The 17652-nt window shown below is 41.5% G+C and overlaps 1 protein-coding gene across 3 annotated transcripts in view; it reads left to right on the top strand.

Annotated features, from left to right (window-relative positions):
• Ift88 (intraflagellar transport 88) overlaps positions 1-17652 on the top strand; it is a 309460-nt gene that overhangs the window by 32502 nt on the left and 259306 nt on the right. For all 3 annotated transcript variants that reach the window (XM_051195609.1, XM_051195611.1, XM_051195610.1), the window contains exons 13-17: positions 1350-1420; positions 2783-2869; positions 12220-12319; positions 15711-15797; positions 17325-17511. In XM_051195609.1, the coding sequence (XP_051051566.1) occupies positions 1350-1420; positions 2783-2869; positions 12220-12319; positions 15711-15797; positions 17325-17511 (532 nt within the window). The remainder of the gene's footprint in view (positions 1-1349; positions 1421-2782; positions 2870-12219; positions 12320-15710; positions 15798-17324; positions 17512-17652) is intronic.

Genomic DNA, 17652 nt, shown 5'->3' with positions numbered 1-17652 from the left:
TCTTCCTCTTCCCTCTCCTCTTCCTCCTCTTTATATATAAAACATTTCCCAGATTTTTATGCATAAACTGTTAGCATTCTGTTACATTAAGTCAAACCATAGGACATTGCCTTTGTTTATATAGATCAAAGTGGTATATTCCTCAGCCTTATAGAATTGAATGTCATTGTTTATTTTTTGAGGATCTCTTAAATTTTTCTGTCCTGGAACTCATCCTGTAGTCTAGGCTGGCCTCAAAACTCTGAATCCTCCTGTCTCAACCTCTCCAGTTTTGGGATCTCAAGTGTAGCTCACCATACTTAACAGTACACTTCCATATTCTCTCCTGCTCTCTAAATATGTATATATACACACATGTGTCCATGATGTGAAGGCCAGAGGATAATATTGGTGTCTTCTTCAGTAGCTCTCCACCTAGAGTAGCTCAGTAGCTCTCAAAACCTGGAGCTTACTAATATGGCTAGACAGGCTGGCCAGCAAGTCCCAGAGTTCCAGGGATCATTCCTGGCTCTACTTCCCCAAGGCAGTGATTTTTACATGGGTGCTTGGAATCTGACTTGGGCCTTATTTGCACAGCAAATACTGTACTGAACTGAGGGTTCTCTCTCTTCTCTCTCCTCTCTGTATGTTTGTGTGTCTGTGTGTATTTCTCCCTGTCTCTGTTGTCTCTCTCTGTCTTTCTTCCTCCCTCCCAGGGGTAGATTTTTCTTGATAGAATATAGGGGTATTGTTGTTCCCAGCAAAGAAAGAGCATGGACTGTGAAGCCTGATGCCAGGCCTGCCACTCAGGACTTACTCCTCTTGCAGCTCAGTTCCTAATTGTGAGGGTTAAATGGTCAATGTGTGTAAAATGTTGAATGTATATCTGGAACAGTGATGGATAAATATGGATTATTATACATTATTTTCATACTGAGAAAAATGGTGTGTTGTTTGAAAATAAAATCAGGGTTTATTTAAGTGTTGCTGGCAATTAAAGCCAAGCCTTCTACACTCAGATTGATACTGTGCCCCTGTCCCAGCCACAGCCTTGCCTACATTCTCAGTGGGGTGTTGCATGGATTAAGCTAAGCAATAGGTAGCCATGAACACATTTGGATTTGAGTTTACAATCTATAGTATCACTTATTTATGCTACAACCATAGCTTTGTGTATTCGTTTTAATTCTTTCTGGCCTGACTCCATGGAGAATGTGATAGGCAATCGTAAAAACAAAACAACCAAGTTCTGCTCTATGTAAGGAAACTAATTTAAGTGCCATTTTATAAAACTAATTGTTGGGGTTTTATTAGAAATCTTAAGTTTTTAATTGTTATTTCTGGCTTCTTTTTCAATTGTCTTTTCCTAGGATGATCCCCATACTAACTTACTGATTGAAGCTATAAAAAATGACCACCTCAGGCAAATGGAACGTGAAAGGTAACATTTTGGCCTCTAACTAATGTGGCTGTAGTTAGAAACTGACTGCCTTCTCCCTGGTTCTTGGAAAACATGTCAGTTGCATCTGTGTCCTAGCTTAGCTACCACACTATCCTCTACTTTGTGGATGCCTTTTTCTCCTTTAATCTTGGCCCTCCTGCTGACCCAGTTATCCTTATTAAGTTGTGTGTTTAATAGTAAGAGGTTAAACCCAGGTTCCCTGCTCCACCACTGGCAATATCTTTAGTCTTTGCTTTTTATTTTGAGGTAGGCTTACTAAGTTGCCTGACCTACCCTTGAGTTCACTAAGTAACCCAGGCTGGCTTTGAAATTGTGATCCTCTTGCCTCAAACTGGGATTACAAGCCTACTTTACCAGGCCTGGTCTTATTCATCGATTCTTGAGACTGGAGTGTGCTCTTGAGCCCCTAGAATCCTCATCTCTCTGCATCCTGGGATTGCAGGCACATACCACCTGGCCTTTTACATGGGTGATAGGGAATCCAGCTCAAGCCCTCTTGCTTGCTAATCAAGCACTTGAACCCACTAAGCCATCTACCATTTCATTAATGGCTGTTTACACCTCACTTTCCTGTCCGTAGGTAGGTTATGTAATTTAACTGCAGAACTTTTATCTATGTTTCATTATTTCTTTACCCTGTCAGAAGGCGTCATCAAACAGGAAAAGAAAGGCACACTTGTATCCCAGGAGGCACTCACATTGCTAGTTGTGTTTGCTAGTTGTTTTTAGTGTGACTTACAAACATCTTTGTATTGGGAGTGGCAGTGCTGGGATTGGAGCAGGCTTAGTCATGCTGGGCAAATGCTCTAACACTTAAGCTACATCCCCAGCCCTTGTTTGAGGAGACAGGGTTTGACTGTGTAGTCAGAGTAGCTTGTGACTGGCTGACCTCAAACTCATGATCCTCCTGCCTCCACCTCCCTTGTGCTATGTTTATATGAACAAACACTCCTAGCCCTTTTTTGTTTGTTTGTTTGTTTTGGTTCTGTTTAGTTTCTGTTTTGGGGTGTTTTTGTTACTTTTTTTTTTTTTTTCTTACTTGTTTTTGTTTATAGAGATGGGGTCTCTCAATATGGTCCAGGCTGTCCTGGAACTTGCTATGTAGACCAGGCTAGTCTTGACTTCAGAGATCTGACCACCTTTGTTTGCCCCCTCAGTGCCAGGAGGCATGCTGCTCACTCCTAGCCTTTATAAACACATTTATTATGTGGCTGTCTAGCCTCTAGTAAGCTTCTGTGGTTTGCTAATTTTGATAGATAATCTTTAGTATTTATTTTGAGAATTAAATATAAGTTACTGTCATGTCACATCTAAATATAACTTTTTTGTTTGTGTATGTAGGAAAGCCATGGCAGAAAAATACATCATGACAGCTGCAAAACTTATTGCTCCTGTAATTGAATCATCTTTTGCTGTGGGTTATAACTGGTAAGGGTGAAATTCAAAAAAAAAAAAATCTGAATTTAGAGTTTTTGTAATTTATGTTGGCTTTAGAAAAGTGAATTCATGATAGTTTGTACCAATCTGTACTTTTCACACCAATTATCTTACATGTTAAGGTTAATGCTGATCGTTGTAAAAGTTCTCTTAAGGTATTTTTTTTCCTTCTTCTCCTCCTCTTCTTTTTTTGGGGGGAGTGGATTGAGACAGGTTTTCTCTGTTCAGCTTTGGAGGCTGTCCTGGAATTCAGTCTGTAGCCCAGCCTGGCCTTGAAGTCATAGAGATCCACCTGCCTCTGCCTCCTGAGTGCCGGCACCACCCGAGGTATCTTTCTTATTGCTCATGGGGTTAAGGCCAATATGCTGCCATTGTTAAGATTCTTTTGTTGTAGAAATTCCAATCTGTTCTTTTTCTTTTTTCTTTTTTTTTTTTTTCCTCTTTTCTACCTTTTTCTGCCTTAATTTTGGCATTGGTGTTAAACTTTCTGTCCTGAGTAATAACTCTAAAGAGGCTGTTGTCTCCATACATAATCTATTTCTTGGAAAGAAGTAAAGCATTTTAGAATAGGTAAGTCCTAGAACGTTTGTTACATGAGCAGGGTGAATTGTTTCCTATCCCTACACCAGCATGGGGCTCTCTCTAATAATGACTCTGATAGGGGATCATTTAGTTTCTGAACTGAATCCACTTTTTATTTGCTTGATTTTCTTTGTTTCATTTTGTAAGGAGTTCTAAACATTCTTGTGTTAACTGCAGATCTGATCTTTACAGAATTCTTGTTTTGAACTTTTAAACAAATATAACACCTTACCTGGATCTTTAAAACCTGAAGTACACACATGGTTTCTAAAACATGAAGGAAGTATGGACACATCCCTGGCCTAATTTTCTGATTGCTTTTCATTTCTTACTGAGAGAAAGAACAAAGTACCCTCTGCCATGGACTTTTATTAAAAGTTTCAGTTGTGGTTAGCGTTTGGAATCAGCTCACTACCTGGACCCTACTGTCTTGTTTTAGTTTGTGCTGGAAGCTTTAGTTTGGCCCGCGACATTTTGTTTCAGTTGCCTGTTTTTCCCTCTGTCTGTCTGTCCTTCCTTTCTCTCTCCCTCTCTTTCATTATCCTTTCCTCCCTTTGTTTAGACAGGTCTAGTGAACTCACAGCAGTCCTCCCTCAGCAGGGATTACAGAGCCATCATGCCTGACTCTGACCCTGCATCTTTGTTCCTATTGTGCACTCAGGTTTTCCTCACTCTCCCTCACCATCACAGTGGTCCAGCCTGGAACTCACCTGCTCTTTCTATTTCAACCTCCCAAGTGCTAGGATCACAGGCATAGGGGACAGTGTACCCGACTCCCATGTGTCATCTCTAACCTTTCAAATCACTCAAGCCAGATGCTCCTTTCAACCTAACCACCCTTGCTTCAAGCCAGGGTGAATATTCTTGCTTGAGTATATTTCTGTTGAGAAATGATAGCTTCCCATTTAACAAAAAAGTAGGTTTTCTTAGGACATGTTGACAGACAGCTGTGACACAGGAAATGAGCATACCGACTATTGGAGTCTGTCTAAAGAGATACACATCAGTATAGCCAAACCTGAATTGTTCTCCAAGTTGGAGTGGGAATTTGGGCCATGGAATGGATCAGAAATGTTAGCTCACCGCCTTCTAGAAAACACCTAGGTCTAGGAGGTGAGTGAGATGTGAAAAGCATAAGAGAATTAAAGGAAGAATTTGGGGGAAGTTGTCTCCTAGTTTGGGAAGAAGATGGTTTGCATAAGAAAACCCATGGGGGATTCTGCTGCTGTGTCTCAGGGCAGTAGCCAGCTTTGAGAGCGTGCATTGGAACCCTTTTCCTAACCTGTATTCCTGCCCAGGAGAGGACATTAGAGCATGTCTCCACCCTGAAAGTGGCTAGAGAAAGAAAGCAATCCTACTTCACATCCAACAATATTATGTGTACACTTAATATAAAGAAACCAGAGGCAAAGGGCAAGTGAGAATTAGCACAGGGGCTGAGGAAAGCAGCAAAGAGGCAGGACTCTGAGGCGTGTGTGTGTGCAGGGAAGCATTCCAGATGACAGTCATTGTCATGCTTTCTGCCTTTTATCTTTTCCTGCACTTCACTAACTGCCGGTGATTAAGCAACAGTCTTTTCAAGACATGACAGCTGTTCAGTGTTTGGAGAACCATTAAGACTGGAAATTAAATAAAACATTTAAATCGAGCTATTTGATATCTGTTCTGTTTGTACATCATTTGAAACTGACATGCCTAAGAAAGATGCCAATCAAATCTTCCATTTAATTTAGCTTCGTGGCAGTTGTGTGTTTGTATGTTTAAAATTATTCAGGTAAAGGGAAGCAGACTACTTTCTGTTCGTTCAGACCAGCTTTTTGAAGCTCGTTTCCACTTTAAAGGTTTTTAAAGGTAGCCATGGGGTTGTTTTTTAAGTGGTTACTAGCTTTGCTGTGAAACATTTTAGCCCATTGAAATCTGGACTATGCAAATGAGGGGATGAGCAAGAGGGGGATGTCAGACATTGCTCTGTTTTCATACCAGTAGCTATCAATCACGTGGCCCTGTTAAAGTGAAGATGCAGTAAATCGTAAACGGGACAGCTCCTTAAGAGGGCTAATGGTTAGCCCAGATATGAATGTGTCTTGTTTTGTTTGTTTTTATAGTTTTCACTTATTTCTTCTGGCATTCTTCTTTACATATTCCCATGTAATCACATGGGAATCATTTTAACATCCTTTTTTGGTGAGAAATAAAGTATACACAAAAATTATGTGGAGCAGTTGGGAACACTGACATACATAGCTGTAGCACCAGTTCAGGAGCTGAGGCAGGAGGATCACATGAGCCTAGTGGTTCAAGACCAGCCTGGGCAGTATAGGTAGACCTCATCTAAAAGATAAAAATTATACAAAACAACATTAATTCAATGATGGATCAATGTATTAGCTTAATAAGTAAAACTTAAAGACTTTCAGCATGTAGAAGACCCTGATGTCATCACCACCCTCCTCAGCCAAAGGGTGTCCCACTTCGCTTCCTCGCTTTTCCTCATACTCTAACCACCTTGCCAGGCATCTCTGAACACTATAGTGTAGCCTTTCTAAACCATAGTATAGAGTCTGTATTGTAAATGGACTCACACCGGCTGTGTTCTTTTCTTCTGAGCTCCTTTGTTTGTGAAGGTTATCTGTGTCCTTGCAGGTAACTGGGGTTTCTTCCGTTTCATTGCTCCCAGTGTTGCTTTACCATATATCTGTTTGCATCCTAATGAGCATTGTGGTAGCTTTCAGTTGGAATTTGAAACTGTTATCAGTATCATTGTATGATTATTGTATGATTGTGGCCTTTATTTCTGTGTAGGATGGTTTTGAGAGTATATGTCCATCAAAGTTCACCACAGCTACCAAGTCCTGGCTCTTCTCCCACAGCAGTATATAGAAAATTTTTAGCATACTTTGTAGTAGTTCATCTTAACCAGCCATCCTGGCAACATTGTTGTTTTTTGATGGCTGAATGGTGTCATATGTTAATTTGCTACACAATTATTTTTTGTGTGCTAAGTGCCGTTCAAGACCCTTGCCCTTGTTTCTGCTTATTTTAATTTGGTTAGTAGGATATTTTTGTGTATCTCAGCGTCATGAAAATATTTTCCTGTTTTCTTGAAGATTTTTTTTTTTCCTGAGTCAGGGTCTCACTATATACTCCTGGCTGTCTTGGAGTTTACTATTTACTTTTATGTGTCTGTATTAAGCTGAATGGTGACTTCTTCTCACAGAGAAGACCCTAATGCAATTTATAGGAAGCGTTTAAAAGCAAAGAACACAGAAAACTACATCCGGGTTGGGAGTTGCAGGGGGAAGGAAAGCAAGCAAGCAGTTTAACAGAAGCCCAACCCATGCAGTTAGCCTGTGTATTTCAACCCGGAGTTTCTAGAACAAGGTTGGGTACGTTCCCACAAGACTTTTAATGTTGGGGGTAGGGAAGAGTCATTGGAGGTTAAATCAAAAATTGTCAAGTGCTATCGCCTTGCCTGCAAGAACGACGCTCAACAACAGGATTCTTCTGCAGCTATGTTTATTGCGCGACTCATTACAGCAAGTTGAGGGAAGACCCCGAGGAGGAAAAAGGGCTCTGCTTATATAGAGGAGCTGTGTCCATTACTGACAGTTGCAGAGGAGCTGTGTCCGTTACTGACAGTTGCAGCCTGCAACGGGTCGTAACGGTCACCCCATGACGTGGATCGCACATCCGCGCCTTGCTGGCTTATGGACAGGAAACCGGTGCCATCTTCGGGAATGGCACCGGTGGCTCTCTACAAAAAATGGCTCCAGCTGAGACAAGATGGAGAAACCTTTGCCCTGTCACAAGACCAGGCTGGCCTCAAGCTAACAGAGATCCACCTGCCTGTGCTTTCCAATGCTGAGATTAAAGGAGTGTGGCACCACACTTCTTTGAAGTTTTACCTGTCACATTTAGATAGATGATTTATGTGGAATTATCATGTAAAGTCAAGTTTAGTTTTCCTTTTTCTTTCTTTCCTTTTTAGTGGAGTTGCCACTCAACTCTGCATCAGTTGTGGAAAAGATCATGTTTCCCCATGGTGTTACAATGTCTTCTTTGACATCTATCAAGTGACTGCAAGGATCTGTTTTTGGAGTCTTTAATCCTCTTATCCCTGCCCTAACCACATTCTTTAACTTTTTATAACTTATAATAAGTATTGATATCTGATAATGCTCGTTTTTTCTACAAAATTCATGTGTTCAATTTTTTTAATATGTAGCTTTTAATTTTTTACTTTATGTGAATGGATTTTTAAAGATTTATTTATTTTATGTATATGAGTACTTTATCAGCATGCACAACTTTATGCCAGAAGAAGGTATCAGATCCTACTATAGACAGCTGTGAGCCACTATTTGGTTGCTGGGAATTGAATTCAGGACCTCTAGAAGAGCAGCCAGTGCTCTTAACTGCTGAGTCATCTCTCCAGCCCATGAGTTCCTTCCTACTGTTTATGTCAGGTTCTAACATCCATGGATTCCCTTGTGTCTTCCTCCAGTCTTCTCAAAGGAGTGCTGTGGTCACAGATGCTCACACTGTCCCCATCTGGCTTCTAGGGATTTGAAATCGTGTTTTTGTGGCAAGCACTTTACTCACTGAGCCATATCCCTGGCCAGTTTGTCGATTTTTGAGACATTTTGCTGTCTATCCTAGGCTGGCCTCAAACTTGTAGACCTCTTACCTCTGCCATCATGCTTATCTGAGCTTCTTTGTCTTAGTGGGGCATCCATTTCAAGAAGAAGTGGTGATATAGATGGTTTTGTTTTGTTTCTCATCTCAGAGGGCAAAGCTTTCACCAGTAGCCATCCTAACGGGGTATTTTAGTTTTGAATTATCATTAATGGCTTGTATTTTTCAACATATTTTCATGAGCCTATCAGACATTTTATGTCTTCTTTAGAGACCTGTCTCTTCAAGTCTTGCTATTTTAGAATTGGGTTGTCATCTTGTTGAGTTTTAGGAATTCTCTGTATCTAGATATTAATACCAGCTGTGATTCACAAGTAGTTCTCACATTTTGTGGATTGACTTTTTGCACAAACTCTAATTTATCTATTTAGTCTTTCATTGTCTGTGCTTCTAGTGTCACAGCCAAGATGTCACTGCTAACCAATGTCTTAATGTATTTTGCATATTTGGGGGGAGGGTGTGAGCATGCCACAGTGTGCATATGGAGCTCAGACTCGTGGGAGTCAGTTTTCTCTTCTACCATGTGGCTCTCAGGGATGGAACTCAGCTCCAGAGTCTGGGCAGTGTGTACCTTTACCTGCAGAGCCATTTGGTTTCTTCCAAGAGTTACATAGTTTTAGGTCTTACCCTTAGGTCTTTAATCAGTTTTAAGTTAACTTTTATAACTGAATAAGTTAAGGTTGGACCTAACCTCATTCTTTTACATGTAAAGTGCTAGTATTCCCAACATTGTTAGCTGAGAAACTGCTGGTTTTGACACCCTCACCTAAACCATTTGATTGTATGTATATGTATCCCAAACAACCTGACCCCAGTACGGGAGAACTGGTTCCAGTGTGCTGTGAGACCAAGGAGAGAGCAACAGATCTCTGAGGATTGCACAGAGTACCATTTCCTTAGGATAGGATACTTGATGACAAAAGTATGGTCTGAGGTGGTTGCAAAGCATATGGTTTGACTCAAAAATTCAGAGTTTATAAAGTAGTCAAGACAAAGTACCTTCTTTGAATCCATGCTGTAGCTGGTTTTAGTCAAGCAGATAGTAAAGAATCAGGCCATTCCTGGTGCTAGGGTCTGCCTATAAAGCTCCATGTGCCACTCTGATGGAGTCGTCTCTTACATGTTGGAAAACCACATGGGGAAAACAGTGATGCTCAATTAGGGGTACAGTACATACAGATCGCTGCACTGCCAGCTTCGTTGGTAATAGTGATTGAGAAAACTATGACTGACGGCTTCTAACCTCTTACACTTGGTATTATTTTTGTCAGGTGTCTTAATTCTGAAAAAGTTTTCACCTAACAAAGAACTACTATAAATTGTTTTCCAGTAGGAATTTTAGAAATGAAATTAATCAGTTTTCTTTGTCATTTATGATTTAGTGTCATGCTTAGAAAGCCAACAGCCACAACAAAAGCAAATACTTGTTTATTGAGGCTAGTGATCTAATAGGTCAAAGTTGTTTTCAGGTTTTTTTTTTTTTATTCCAGAAGTTTACAGTTGAACTAAGTTGGCAAATAATTACATTAACAATCACAAAGCAATCTCACTATGTCCTCACTTGGTAGGAGTGCCTAATTTGTAAACTGGTCTTCATTGATATCTGAGTTGAGAACTGAAGAATTAATAAAGATAGAAGTGGAGGGAAGGAAAATATTCCAAGCAGAAGGAAGAGTATTCTCAGTGTTACAGATGCCTGCAACCCTTCACACATAGATTGCTCAAAATACTTGGGCTATATGGTGGAAGACCCTAGACTCCTCCAGTTTGCTAAGGACCCTTCCAGATATCACCCAGGATATAACACATGATCTCTCTCTGTTTGTTTATTGTGTGTGGATGTGGGTGTCATGGCGTGTATAGAGGACCACTTTGTGGAGTCCATTCTCCTTCTGCCTTTAGGTTGGGTCTTAAAGTCAAACTCAAGTTGTCAGGCTTGTGTCAGGCTTTAAGCACTGAGGCATCTTACTGAGCCATCATCACATCTTTATCTGTGTCCTTCATAATGTTCTGGGTGATAATCTGGTACAGGTCTGTGTGCCAGAGCAGCAAATAGAGGCACCTGAGGTGCTGTGTGAGCCTGGACATATCTCATAGCAGAGGTCCAAAGTGCTGGACAGCCTGGTGCTCATTCACTCAGCCATAGAATTGAGTCAAATAAGATAGCTAGTTTTTGTGCTAAGAGAAACAGAAACTTGCTTTGTGTAGAAGCTTCTAGATAGTCTGGACCCATGAGTAGAAAAGTTTCCAGTTCAACATTTCTGCCTCCTACTGTCCCTTATATCTGTCAAATCCCAGATACTTTTCTAAAATGCAGTGTTGTATTATAGGCTCACATGTTCAGCTGCCAGCTCAGCCTGTCTTCTGAATGTTCTGTATGCTGTGTAATTCAGACGTTTTAATCCCAAGCATATCTTATTTTTAAATTTTCTGAGTGTAGAATTTGCACTGACACTCACTATTCTTACTGTTCTCGATCCTTGTCTGGGACTTAGAGAGTCCAGTGAGCACTCTTGTGACACCACAGAGACTCTGAAGGATGTGACTTCTGCCTGCTTCCCAGGCCATGTCTTCCCACTTCTCAAGTCCCTTAAATTGGTACAGCTTGCTGGTCCTCTACACCTTTAGACATGTTGTCTGTTTGTCCTAAGATACCTTTTCTTTTCTCAAGCCGTCCATACTTGCCCTCCAAACTGAGCTGCAGCATCTGTGAGACTGGTGCCACTCACCAGTCTTCTTGAATTTCATGGTAAAGAGCTTGCTTTCTGTTCTTTCCTCACAGGGCAGGGACAGTATTACATTCACTCCTGCAGCCCGTGTACCAGAACATAATGTCTGACATGTAGTCAGCATTTAAGACTTATTTGCTGTGTGTACCCGCTTTCCAGATTATTCTTTTAGAACTCAACTTTCATGAGCCATGTCTGCAGATGGAGACGGATGGTGCAGAAAGGACCTGTAGTCCTCTGTCCCAGTGTCAGGCAGACAGGAAAAGCTTCTGTAGCAGAAAGGGATTCTGTGGCCCCAGAATCACAGCCTTAGTGCCTGGAGCAGGCATAATGAAACAATCCATGCCCTCTGTTTTTGTTTTTGTTTTTTTCCTTCTCCTCCTCCTTCTCCTTCTGTTTGTTTCGTTTTGTTTTTCAAAACAGGGTTTCTCTGTATAACAGACTTCACTATCCTGGAACTTACATTGTAGGCCAGGCTGGCCTTGAACTCATAGAAATCCACCTGCCTCTGCCTCCCTAGTGCTTGGATTACAGGCATGTACCACCACTGCTTGGCTAATTGTTTTTGTTTGTTTATTTATTTATTTTGGTTTTTTTGAGGCAGGGTTTCTCTGTATGGCCCTGGCTATCCTGGAATTAGCTCTGTAGACCAGGCTGGCCTTGAACTCAGAGAGATCCACCTGCCTCTGCCTCCTGAGTGCTGGGATTAAAGGTAAGCACCATCACTACTCAGTTAATTGTTTTTAAAATTGATAAGTGTTTTTGTTTGAATAAGAATGGCCCTGATAGGCTCATATATTTGAATGCTTAGTCACTGTGCAGTGGCACTATTAGAAAGAATAGAAGGATTAGGAGGTGTGGCCTTGTTAGAGGAAGTGTGTCACTGAGGATGGACTTTGAGGTTTCAAAAAACCCATGCCAGGACCAGGCTCTCTCTCTCTACCTGCAGATCAGGATTTGCTCTCAACTACTTCTCAGCACTTTTCCTACCATGCCTGCTACCAATCTTCCCATCATGATGATAATGGACTAAACCTCTGAAACTGTAAGCCAGGCCCCAATCAAGTGCTTGCTCTTGTAAGGGTTGCCATGGCCATGGGTGAGAATGGTGGAGGATGGCATCTGACCTTGACCTCTGGTCTCCATGTGTGCACATATACACACATGTACATGTGTGCATCTCACAAAGGGTACATACATTGTGCAAACACACATGCAAACGCGCACACACACACACACACACACACACACACACACTTGGAGAGAGAGAAGGGGGAGTCGATGCATAAATAAGTCAAATGAAAGCAAGTACTGCTTTTCTCTCCCTCCATATAGGTGTGTGGAAGCAGTGAAAGCTTCTCAGTACGTAGAGCTGGCCAACGATCTGGAGATTAACAAAGCAATTACATACCTGAGACAAAAGGACTTTAACCAAGTAAGTTCAGCGGTGTTTCTCATGACAGTTGGTCCAAGCAGTCTATACAGGGAAACTCCTTTCTAGAATGTTATTGAAGTGCCCTATCCCTGTGCTCTACCCCGACCCATAAACTTTCACAAGTTTTTAATGTGTTGGTCCTGTTTCTTAAATCAAATACTTTCCACATATAGCATATTGTTAAATTACCGAACTTATACTGGCCCAGGCCTTGAAATTTCCAGACTGCTCTGCAAAGTACTAAGACATGTAGAAGCTGGTGTATGCAGGCAACCCAAATAGCGGTCTGTTCCTGTCTTGTCCTCTGTGAACAGCTTTCCCTGAGGCTGTTTCTTGGATTGAAGGGCTCCCTGTGCTAGACACGGGCTTAGAACCCTGGGACCCCTCATTGGCAGCCAGCTGCCTTGTTGTCTAGGGGATGGGGTGGGGTGTTTTGTTCCTTTCAGTGCTCACTCAGGTAGAGCAGAGCTGAGACAGAAGCAGAGGATGGCAAGGTTTTAAGAAAAGGGTAGTGGGTATCAAAAGAGAGCAAACAGAGTGACCATGGTTTCCTAGTTCACAGACTGATGGTGCGTATCACATGTGCCTGAAACCCAAAACTTCTTTCCACCCAGACAGCAAGGCTCTGGGGAAGCCACAGCATCTTTCCCACGCTGTCCAAGCCTGTGCTTCTCTTTCCTTCCTGATTGAAAGACCGTCCTCTTGTGTGAGAGACAACAGAAAGGAGTAACTGCTCTCCAGAGACTGGGGAGAATACCCTTCACTCAGAGCATGAGAACAGAGTGAAGTAACCCTGTGTCCATGTAGTAGTTAAATGGCCGCTATGCTACAGTCCCAGGAAGTGGGCGATTGTGTGTTTACATTTCCCATACTTAAGTCTCTTAGTATTTACACAGCACTAAAACTTCCAGAGAATCTTCCCATCTGTCCTGTGTTTTTATTGTCACACCGTTAACTATTAAACCTGTCACTGTTGGGGGATGGAGAAATGGCTCAGAGGTTAATAACACATACTTCAGCAGAGGTTCTGAGTTCAATTCCTAGCACCTAACATATGGAGGCTCACAACTGCCCATAAATCCAGCTCCAGGGGACCTGACACTCTCCTCTGGACCCCAGGCCACCTGTACTCACATGTGCATAACCACACAAGGACACACATACACATAATTATAAAAATAACAAAAACAAGCCTTTTTAATGCCACCATCAGCCTCAGTGGCTCATGCCTGTAATGCCAGCACTGGGGATGTGGAGGTAGGAGGATTAGAAAGAAGTTCAAGATTATCCTCAGCTCCTGGTAAGTTTGAGGTCAGCTGAGTTCCATGAGATCCTGTATCAAACAGCCACTGTAAGCCTGTTGCAATAGAATCATATGATGTGAGACAAATTGGTCTCTGTTACCTTGCTGAAGTGATCTTGGAACCTGAAAAATAATGTGTGAATGTGAAGTATACTGTTATAGAAGATACAGTGGAGAAAATTTATCTGTTTTATCTTGGCATTTTATTTTTAAGTTTTTTCAAACAGGCTAATAATACATTGCCATGGTTCATGTTTTATTACTGTCCATCCAAAACTAAGCATTTTTGGTGCTGGAGAGCTCGCTCAGCAATTACAAGTCTGGCTGTTCTCCAAAGGACCTGATTGGTTCCCAGCACCCACGTTGGGGCTCACAACCATCTGTAACTCCAGCTCCACAGGATCTAATGCCCTCTTCTGGCCTCCACAGGCACTAGGCACATAAAATACAGACATACATGCAGGCAAAACACTGATACACATAAAATAATAAAGTAATTTTTTTTAGAAACCACTCTTAACTTTTTCTGTTAAAATTAGCCCAGATTTTGTTATCTCCTGTTTTTTCCTGTTTGTTTGTTTGTCTGTTTGATGTGTATGTGGTCATTTTGTTTCTTGAGACAGAGTTTTGCTGTGAAGCCCAAGCTGGCCGCAGACTCACTGTGACCCTCCTTCCTCAGCTTGAAAAGGCAGGATACGATGTTAGGAGGTTTCCTTTCTGGTGTTAGACTGGCCTAGAAATGGCTAACAATTTTTTAAGGTCATTGAAAAAACCCTTTCAAAGAGTAAAAACCATTAAAGGAGTTCATATGGAAATCAAAGTAGTGAAATTTAGTTTTGTTTTTTGTTGTTGTTTATTTTGTGATGCTAAGTATCAAACCAAGACCTTTATACATTTTAGATAGGCACTGTACCTCTGAGTGACACTTGTAGCCTTGGAATTCTTAACCAAACCTGAATCAGCATGCTTGCTGGTACATTATTAGTCTCAAGCCCTGCATGCACATTCTTCTAGTTAGCTGTGGTAGGTATAGTTGATGGCACCAGGCAGGATTTTTGCTTGGACACAAGTGCTTACTGTAAATCAAAGACACCAAGATGTCAAGTGTAAATGTATTTTTTTTTTTTAGGAAGAAAATAAAACAAACTATCCCTTTTCATCTTTTTCTTCTATCAGAATAATTTCTAGGTTGGATAACTATGCATTGTTCATGTAAGATGTCTAACTGTTCTATATACCATTTATGTAGCATTATATCAGACTTGGCAGGTAGCTAAACATGTTCTTTCATCTCTCAGGACTTGAAGATGTAATTATATTTATCTACTTTAGGTAATATTTTGGTAACATTCCCAGAATTGTTTTCTATTATTGATTTTGAAAACTGTCCAACCATTCATTTTCCTCCTCCAAGCATCCCAGTTACATTTATAAAAGCCCTTTTCTCTGTGCTCGCCTCTGTCTTGTGTTCTTTTTAAAGAACATTTTTCTTAAAATATATTCATCCCTTTGCTGTACTTTATTCAGAAACTCTTATGAGATCTTGGTCTTCAAGTTCTGGTTACCTCAATAGCTCTCCTGTGCCTTTCAAATTGTTTATAGTGTTTATATAACTTCTCTGGTTGCTCTCTGTTGGAGAAGGGCCCATAGATTAGTCTGCAGTCCCTGTAACCAGAAGCCCCAGAATATTCTGTCAAGAAGAAATTGGACTGAGTTAGATAAAAGTCTTGATGTCCTCATCCCAGCCATACACAGGATGAAGAGGGGACCGCTTCTAACTCAAGACTCAGTATGCACAGCCGACCCTTTCCCTGCCGCCAGTCCTTCCTTCAGCTGTGTCTAATAGACTTTTGAATCCATCGATGTGCTCTTAAATTCAGTTGTTGTTCCTTATTTTAGGATTTCTGCCTTTTTCTGTTTGATAAATACCTTTCTTGAATGAAATTCTCATCCTGCCAACTGCCTTGTTGGGCTTAGAGCTACTCCCCCCATACTCCCTGCCTTCTACTCCACATATGCCCTTCCCCAGCCACACCTTTGGGTACTGCTGCATAACAGTGGTAGTAATTTCAGACATTGTGTTTCTAGGCTGTAGACACCTTGAAAATGTTTGAAAAGAAGGACAGCAGAGTAAAAAGTGCAGCTGCAACCAATCTCTCGTTCCTGTATTATCTGGTAGGTTTTGCTTTTTTATACCTAAGAGTTGCTTATGTATTGCATTGCTAAATTTCTGCCTAAGAACAACCTAATGCAACTGATGCAAAATATAAGTAGAATGAGGTACACTGAGGATCTGACTTGACAAGTACTGCCAGGGGCTGGGTTTGCAAACATGAGTAAGGGGAGCTGGGGGAGAAAACCAGCTAGCGAGGAAAATGCTAGAGCATTATAGACTGACAGCTACAGACTTTTCAGCCCCTTGTGTTAGTGATGAAGAAAGTGGTATCTCAGGTTAAATGACTTAGATGGGGTTGCAGAGTACCATCTGTAACAAGCATTCATTGAGTGCCTACTAGATGCCAATCACTGGGACTCCTGAAAGTAGGTGGGTGCCACTTATGCCAGTTGCCTTCCAACTACAAATTTGATTTGCCCTTTACTCAGCCACAGATAGCAGCTCCTTCCCACCTCTCTGCAGGTTCCGCTGAGTTCCCCACCTCTGCAGTCCTCAACTGCAGCCCTCACAGCTTTTCTGAGTTCTGTTTGTGTCCAGAAGACAATGGTGTATGTTTTAGTTTTTTTCACAGCTGCACTCCACTTCTTGGTACCAATCTTTATATAAGTCATAGTTCAGAGTCCACACAAAGACTGGCACATAGATGTTCACAGCAACATTATTCATAACAACCAAACGGTGAATGAAAGCAGCTTAAGTATGTGTCAGTGACAGAGGGATAAGCCACATGTGGTGTCCATACATGGATGTTAGTCAGCCATTAAAAGCAACAGCCTACTGGGAAATGGTACTAGGACCTTACAAACACACCAAGTACAAGAAGGCAGACACAAAGGTCCACTTAATATCCAGAGTCCAGGATAGGAAGGGAAATAGAAAGCAGAATATAGGTTTCCAGAGACTGGGAGAAGAGAAGGGAAAGCATGGGTGCTGATGGACACAGGGTTTCTGTTGAGGGGAAGGAGGCAATAGTGATGACTACTCCAACCCTGCCGTGTTTGCCACTGCGTTGGGCTTTTTAAAGGGGTTCCCAATCTCACGGAGCTGACCTGGCACAGATGGCCATGTCCCAATGAACAAAGGGGTCCACGGGCCTCATGTGAATGATGGCAGGGGCCTAATCAAGCTTCTGGCTGAGCGAGGGACAGATAGCAGTGCATGGGCAGAAGTGCAAATGCCTAGTGGGTGATGCAGCCAGGTGCCGATGGGACGGCTGAGGCCCTCCCAGCTATTTCAGTGCTTCAGGTGGGAAGGCAGTGCGCGCAGCAAATGAGGACACGGGTTTGGGCGTTGAACATGGAACCACCTACATATAAATACCGTTGTTATCAAACCATGAGACTAGAAAAGCCAGCCATAAGAAACTTGGCTGTTTGAGCTTGACAGCTACAAATAACCTGTCAAAACCAAATTTAAAATATTTGTTTCTGTTCATATTCGTTTATAATCTCAGAAAGTCTGTGTATCGTTTCAATAATCTCAGAACAATCTGGAGACTTGAAATTTGTATATCTTTTATACTTTAGGAAAACGAATTTGCCCAAGCCAGCAGCTATGCAGACTTAGCTGTGAACTCAGATAGATACAACCCATCAGCTCTCACTAATAAAGGGAACACGGTTTTTGCAAATGGTGATTATGAGAAGGCAGCTGAATTCTATAAAGAGGCCCTAAGAAACGATTCTTCTTGTACTGAAGCACTATATAACATTGGTGAGTTTAAGATGGCAAGTTACATTAAGGAATTGTTGACATCTTTAAAAAAAAAATAACAGATTATTCTTAGTGGAGTAAAATTTGGATCAGTATTATTTTGCTCTCCAAAAAGACTTTTCTAATATCTGTATCTACCAC

Source organism: Phodopus roborovskii, unplaced genomic scaffold (genome assembly GCF_943737965.1).
Source record: "Phodopus roborovskii unplaced genomic scaffold, PHOROB, whole genome shotgun sequence".
Classification (NCBI taxonomy): domain Eukaryota; kingdom Metazoa; phylum Chordata; class Mammalia; order Rodentia; family Cricetidae; genus Phodopus; species Phodopus roborovskii.
This window is presented reverse-complemented; position numbering and strand designations above follow the sequence as displayed.